This window comes from Trichosurus vulpecula, chromosome 4, assembly GCF_011100635.1.
Source record: "Trichosurus vulpecula isolate mTriVul1 chromosome 4, mTriVul1.pri, whole genome shotgun sequence".
In the NCBI taxonomy this organism is placed as follows: Eukaryota; Metazoa; Chordata; class Mammalia; order Diprotodontia; family Phalangeridae; genus Trichosurus; species Trichosurus vulpecula.
The window spans coordinates 200,912,403-200,919,615 of NC_050576.1; the positions used below are offsets into that span (position 1 = coordinate 200,912,403).

Below are 7,213 nucleotides of genomic sequence, written 5' to 3' on the forward strand. Positions count from 1 at the left end.
CCTATTTAAGTACATATGTAACTGTGACTGAGTCAATAAATCTTTATTAAGTACCTACTATATGCCAGGAACTGTGCTAAGCCCTGGGGATACAAAGAAAGGCAAGAGAGTCCCTGCTCTGAAGCAGTCCAGTCAAATGGGAGAGACAACATGCAAAGAACCATGCACAAACAAGCTACATATACAGAATGGGTAAAAATCAACAGGGGCACTAGAACTGAGAGGTTAAAAATGGCTTCCTTGAAGTAGGATTTTGGCTTAAGACTTAAGGTAGGAGGTAGAGATAAGGGACAACACATTCCAGGCACAGAGAAAGCCAGTGAAAACGCTAAGTTGTGAGTGCCTTTATAAGGGGTGTGTAAGGTTGTGACAGCCTGCAAGCAGGGTGCCAGCACAATCGAGAAGGGGGTATGGTGTATTCATGTTACAAAATTTAATACACAGGCTTTGGCAACTGGTTGGATATGGGGGAATGGTGATAGTGAAGAATTGAGGATTACACCAAAGTTATAAACCTGGGAGGATGACGGTGATAGTAATAGTAGGGAAGATCATGTATTCGTAATGTAATTATTTGGGTTTAAAAGCCCACCACAACCGGGCCTAATCCTATCTTTCCAGCCCTATGTATCACCCCCTTTTGCAAACTCTACAGTAAAGCAAAACTAGTTTCTATTTGTCAGAATCTGACTTCTTAAATGCTCACCCTAAAAATCCTGTATTTGCTCATATATTCATGTTGTCTCCTCTTAGAGAAAGCTCCTTGAAAATGGGTATCTATTTCATTTATAGCACCTCTCAGTGCACTAAAACCAGTGTTTATTATTTGACAAGCATGAACCTGCTTTCATAAAATGGCTCCCCCAACCACCAACTATCAGTCCAAGGTACTCTTTCCCTTAGTTTTCTCAACTGCCTAGATTGGCTTAATACTGGAATGTCAATACATTAACATCAACTCCTCAAAGTCAGTTTGGTTCCTGGGATTCATCTTCAGAATTAAACTGAAAAAAATCATGTCCTATCCAACAATGGAAGATCTCTTCTAGAGACTATAGTAAGGCTGTTCAAAGAAAAGGGGTGGGGGAGGATGGCAAACAAAGCACCTCCATGCATAAATTCTTCAGAAGCAGCAATACAAGCATCACCCCTGTCCCCAAGAAAAAACAAAGACACCCAAGAATTCTTTTTTTCCCCCTACATTTTAATACAGGTGGAACATTGAATGATTCCTTCACTTCAGCTCCTTCACAGCCAAACCTAGAGGGAAGTAGACAGAAAGATGAGTCACCCAGAAGACAGACTTTCACTCCAATTACCATTGCCTGTCTAAAAAACACTTTTAACATTTGTAGTGCAGCTAAGGGAAAAGTTGGCAAAGCTTAGAAAACATCAGCAGTCCCCAAAGAGGTTTAGTTTAAACAAGCATTAAGACTGACTGTACAGAAACAATGGAAATGGGCCCACACACCCAGACAGTCCAATTAAGTCATACAAATCTAAAGCTACACTCTCTCTCACACCCTACCCCCACCCCCAAGAGGAGAACAACAGGAGTCAGGGTTCCAAAAGCTTCAATTTAACTTAGCTACAGCCTCTTTCATGAACCGCTCGTCTCATTTGGCAAATACTAGAACACTGTTCCTTTTGTTAGGTATGTTATATCTGGACAGGTAATATAAAATCTAGATCCCCTAGATTGGGCAGGAACCAACACAACCAAGATGATCTAATAATACCTCCTAAGTAGTGGTTTACAGTTAATAAAAGACTTTCCCCATAATCTTGTGTCAAAGTGTTAACACCATCTATTTTCCAGAAGAGGCAAACACCCACGCTTCTCCCTATTCAACTATTTTTTTAAAAAATGGAGTAATATTCTTGGTCACCTTATATAGTACAGCTAAGATGAGAAGCACAGCTGAAAATCTCAATTTATTCAAGTTAACCAGAAAGAAACTGGTAACAGCAGACTTCACGCCTTTGCCAAGGCCAGCATTTCAGGCAAAGGACGCAGTAACATCCAAAGGAGAAATATGTCCACACTAACCACTGTGTGATAATAGGCTGACCTACCAAGGCAACATCTAGAGTACTGAACCTGGATTCAAATTCCACCTCTGCTACCACAGGCAGGCTCAGATAGTAAGTTAAAATGAGTCGTGAGCCCTCACGCTAGGAAGTATTAGTGCTTTATATGAACATTCAAGTACGCAAAAGGTCACATTTATGTGGCTCTTCAGGTTTTACCAGGACATGTCTTAGGAGTTTACAGGTATGTCAAACTGACAGTCCCTTAATAGTGGGTATCTTGGAAGCACCCACTTTATAAATATAATTTACCGTCAAAACACAATCTAGCATTCTCTCACATTCTCAGTTAGCCCTTTTAGAAAACAGATTCCCATTTCAGCCTTCGTGCCCAAGCCTTTTAAGTCAACTCACCAGGAGGCAGGGACTGTTTAAGTTTCTCTGCCTTCTCTTTGTCTGTGATGACCAATGTGTACAGGTACCTGCTGCATCGAACTTTAAACTTCACATTGTCCTTGTTTTTCTTGATCTTGACAGCTGCAAGAAAGAGGCCCCAAAATTACTAAGAGAAAGGACACATGACAATACCAAAAGTAGTGGAGGCAGCAATTTGGGGGATGGGAAGGAAGCTAGATTGCCCACTAAGTCACTTTTCAAGATCATACAATTGCTGCATACGCAAGACTGAACAAGCAGGATCAAACATCATCTTCCCAGCCTTCACCAAATGTCAGCCCAGATTTTTCTAATATTTTCAGGTCTATTTCCCTACAACAAGAACAAAGCTCTTGATAAAAACTGTACACCAAGTTTTAAGACAAAACCTCAAATTAAAGAGTAATCTGTTTGAAATCTTCTATCTACATAATGGCGAGACTAATGTGAAAAGTGTCAGCACATTTCCATACATTCTAGAGGTACTTAAGATTGATAGAACACATCTGCTTCTTCGGAGCAGGTCATAGTAATTCCTTCAGAATCCTCAAACTCCTTGTTTTGCACTTTAAAAACAGCATACAGAAAACCCCAAGAGCTTATTACAAAAGCTGTTAGAATGCTAACAAGTAAGAAGCAGGTGGTTAAGTACCGAATTTAGGTATTTGTGTCAAAGTACTCAAGCACAAGTGAATGAAGAGAAAAAACAACACACAAACAATTCCAGAGGAAAGCAGACTCACAATTAAATTAACTCAACATCAAAACCTGCAACTCCATTAATTTCAACACTTTTAAGGGATATGGATGTTAAGTGCTGGCACTCCACAAGAAGTAGCACTCCAGTAATCTGAGGCCACAACCAAAGCTTCATATAAACTCAGTAATCTAAATTTCCATTCAAATGAGCAAATTCTTATGTCCCAACACCTCTACTTTGTATAACAGATGTACTCATAAAAATCTGGATACCAAATGAATTTCTGCAAAATACCTTGCATACGAACTAGAGTATTCAAAAGTACCCACTGGTAGGTAGGTAATCTAATTTACTACTTTTGCCAAGTTGAGCACTGGATTAAAAATTAGAAAACTTAGGTTCTTTCACTTACTGGCTTTGTGATTCTGGGAAAAATCCCTTAACCATAGCATCTTCATCTCCATATCCCAAACCTACTTATTCATATTTCCCCTACCCCCTCCACTGAACAGTATCACATATGCCCCCACATTTAATTTTTTTCTGTCTTGCAATATACCATTCTCTAGTTCCATTTCCTAGGGCAGCTATGTGGCACAGTGCATAGAATGCCAGGCCCAGAGTTAGGAAGACCTAAGTTCAGATATGACCTCAGATATTTACTAGCTGTATGACCCTGGGCAACTCACTCAACCCTGTTTGCCTGTTTTCTCATCTGTAAAATGAGCTGGAGAAGGAAATAAATGGCAAACCACTCCAGTTATCTTTGCCAAGAAAATCCCAAATGGGGGTCACAAGGAGTTGGACAGAACAATAATTCCATTTCTGAATTTTACTGGATTTTTAATTAAAACCTGAAGTGCTCCAAATATCAAATACTACAAAACTGTCATCATAGCATTTAGAGCTGGAAAGATCATGCAGTCAAACTCCCTTCTGAAAGTGAGGACCTGAAAAACTCATCCATTAAAAAAAAATTATTTTTGGTTATAAAGCCATGCCTGAGCCCAACTTCCTTCTATAAAAATTTGTTTTATTGATCCCCCCCCAACTACCACTAGCCATCACCTCCTTGTTCCCTAGAAGTCCTCCCTTAATTTTCCCCTTTCCCTCACTCCCAAACCAATCAGGTGCAGTCTGACTATTCACATGGTGGACACTGGCATAGGGACAAAACAGGAAGGTTCACGATGGGCTAAGTTTGCAGGGCTTTTCTTTGGACTAAATCTCAAAGAGGCTAAGAAAGGATGATAAGAGACATAGGGAAGAGGACAGGAGTGAAAAGCAGGAAAGATGACTGAGAATCTAATGGCTGGAAGCTAATATTTGGGCCACCACTGGCTCCAAACCCTGGCTACCCCATGTATGATGCTTTCCTTTCTCTGTGCCTCAGTTTCCTCTTTTCTTGGCAGGATCAAGTGAGAGCTGGTACATGTAAATGATCTTATGGTACAGTGAAAAGTGCTGGATTTGGAAATAGTCAAAGGACCCAGGTTCAAATTTTAGTGGCTACTTAAATAGTAAGACCTTAGGGTGAGTCATTTTTTTCTCCCCCGGTTGTGTTTTATCATGTGTAGAACAAGGAGGTTGGACTAGATGACCTGAAGTGCCTTCCAGCTCTAACACAGTAATTCCTCCTCCACACTCACTCTTTCTTATTAATGCCTCGTTGGTATTGCTTTGTCACTTTTTAGTATGACAGGGGCCCTGAGTTTCTTTAGTCCCTATTCTGCCATTAACAAAGCAGGTAAGTGGGTCAAACCAGATCTCTTTTAAGTCTCTCTTAAAACTTCTTAGTTCTATGGCTCCAAACAATGGGTTAGCATTTTTGTTATGGATGCCTATGAATCCCATTCTCAGAATATTGATAAATACACACAAATAGAATATATTGGATTACAAAGGAAGACAATTATATCGACATAACCCCCCTCCATTTTCTGACCCTAGATGAAGAACTCTTAATCCAGGCTGATTACATACTAGTACTAGAAAATTAAAAGTTTATGTATGTCACAAACAGCTTGCTGTAGCAATTTTTCTCTAAAATATGAACATTTAGGGAGCAACTAGGTGGTGCAGTGAATAGAGCACCGGCCTGGAAGTCAAGAGGACCTGAGTCCAAATCTGGCTCCGGACACTCAACACTTACTAGCTGTGTGACCTTGGGCAAGTCACTTAACCCCAATCGCCTCACCTCCCCCTTCCAAAAGCAGAACTACGTACATTTAGCCAACATTTGGGGGTGGGGGAAGTCTCCCATAAATATCTGAAGGAGCAAGAAAGATAACTTACATTTGGCATCTTTTCTCCTGGCTGTGAGCAGGAAGTCTTTTATTTCCTCGATTTTTCGGGGCTGCAACACAATTGAAACGCTAGTTGGGTATCATTGCTGGGAAGACTCTCCCACCCTCCGTAATAAATGACAAAACCCTCAATGCACAAACATCTCTTAAGTACCAAGCACTGGCCACAAACTACAAAGAATTAAGCAATCTCTACTGGCGAAAAGCTCACTCCTGGATTTAGTTGTCAGGAAAAGCTAGTTCAGGGATTCTTAACCTCCCCGTGAATGAGGTTTTCAAATGCACAAAATGATGCAAAATTAGGAAGAAAGCCAATTGTATTGAAACAGCTATCAAGAAAAGAACCCTGCTCTATTCCAAGACCTTCATCTTGGTGAGGAGTAAAAGAAACGAGGCCCAAGAGAGGCATTTTGCCTAAGGTCGCAAAGAACTAGGATTTGAACTCAGGTCCTAAGGTTAAGGCTCCCTAAAGAGCAGTTTGACATAAAACGGATACCGTGCGAGGACTTGGGTTCAAATCCCACCCAAGAAGTCCCTAGCTGATAAAGCGCTGGCCTTGCGAGTCAAAAGGTCTGGGTTTAAATCTAGCCTCATGCAGTTAACAGTGGTGTGACCTCGAGCAAGTAACGTAACCACGTGCCTCAGTTTCCTCATCTGTAAAATGGGGATAATGCCCCGTATCTCCTAGGGGTGTGGCGAAGATGAATCGACATCATTGTAAAGCGCTTTGTAAACGGTAACTATTACTACTTGGTCACTTTGCCTCAGTTTCCTCATCTGTAAGAGGAAGGGGCTGGGCTTAGGAAGCCGCTAAGGTCCCTTCCAGCCTCCCCACCGTTTCTACAGAAAAGCAGGCCTGTGGGCGCACGGGCCGCGGGGCCCGGGACTTACCATGGCGGCGGCGGCGGGACGAGGGGCGGCGTGTGGCCCGAGAAGTCGCGCCTGCAAGAGAGGAGGGGAACATGGCGTCAGCGGGACGGATCCCCCTCCCGCGTTCCCAGTCCGATTCCCCGTCCCGCTCCGGGAATAAGGTCCCTAATTATAACCCAATTACCCCCACCCCCATCCCCTGGAGAAGCCCCGAGCAGCCCCGGGCCCCCACAACCGGAGGATGGCACCGGATTCCCCCCCGCGACTCACCACGGGAGAGATACTCACTACTGCCAAGCGGCTGAGGAAGACGGAAAAGGATGAACTTCCACTTCCGGCCAATTAAGACCGCCCCCAGGAACCCGGCACTACGGTATCCGCGATGGATCAAATGTCATAGGCTTGCGTTTCCCTTGCTCCATCTCTCATTTCAGGGCCTGTGTACTGGCTCTCCCCCATTCGTGGAACGCTCTTCCACCTCTCCTCCGCCTTCCTGAACCTCTGATTTCCTCTAATACTCAGCTTAAGCATCATCTTTAGAGAGATGCCAATCTTGGCCCTCAGAGCTCCTAGTGCCTTCCCTTACCAAGATTACCTTATATCTGCTTGTAGGTGTCTTGTACATACCTAAGTGTGTCCATGTTATCTTTCTTCATCAGAATGTAAGCTCCTAGTCTGACTGAAGATCAAAGCATACTTTTTAAAAATTTTCTTTTTCTTTTTTTGTTGTTTGTATTTTCTTTCACAACATGACAAATATAGGAATATATCTTCCGTGATGGCACATGTCTAACTTATAAAAATTGTGTTCTCAATGAGGGGGTGAGGGAGAGAGAGCATTTGAAACTTAAAATTTTAAAAATGAACGTTA

General features: G+C 42.3%; 1 protein-coding gene across 2 annotated transcripts; it reads right to left on the minus strand.

Moving 5' to 3' along the window:
• Positions 1 to 1,183: 1,183 nt before the first annotated feature.
• On the minus strand, positions 1,184 to 6,683 carry RPL38 (ribosomal protein L38). 2 transcript variants are annotated; one of them, XM_036757803.1, is made up of 5 exons: positions 6,631 to 6,683; positions 6,364 to 6,414; positions 5,462 to 5,522; positions 2,446 to 2,568; positions 1,184 to 1,260 (listed from the first exon to the last, which is right to left on the minus strand). In XM_036757803.1, exons 2-5 carry the CDS (start codon positions 6,364 to 6,366, stop codon positions 1,235 to 1,237), a joined length of 213 nt encoding a protein of 70 aa, XP_036613698.1. In that variant the 5' UTR covers positions 6,367 to 6,414; positions 6,631 to 6,683; the 3' UTR covers positions 1,184 to 1,234. The 2 variants fall into 2 exon arrangements, with proteins under 2 accessions (XP_036613698.1, XP_036613699.1); XM_036757804.1 differs by having other exon boundaries at positions 6,613 to 6,668.
• Positions 6,684 to 7,213: the final 530 nt, after the last annotated feature.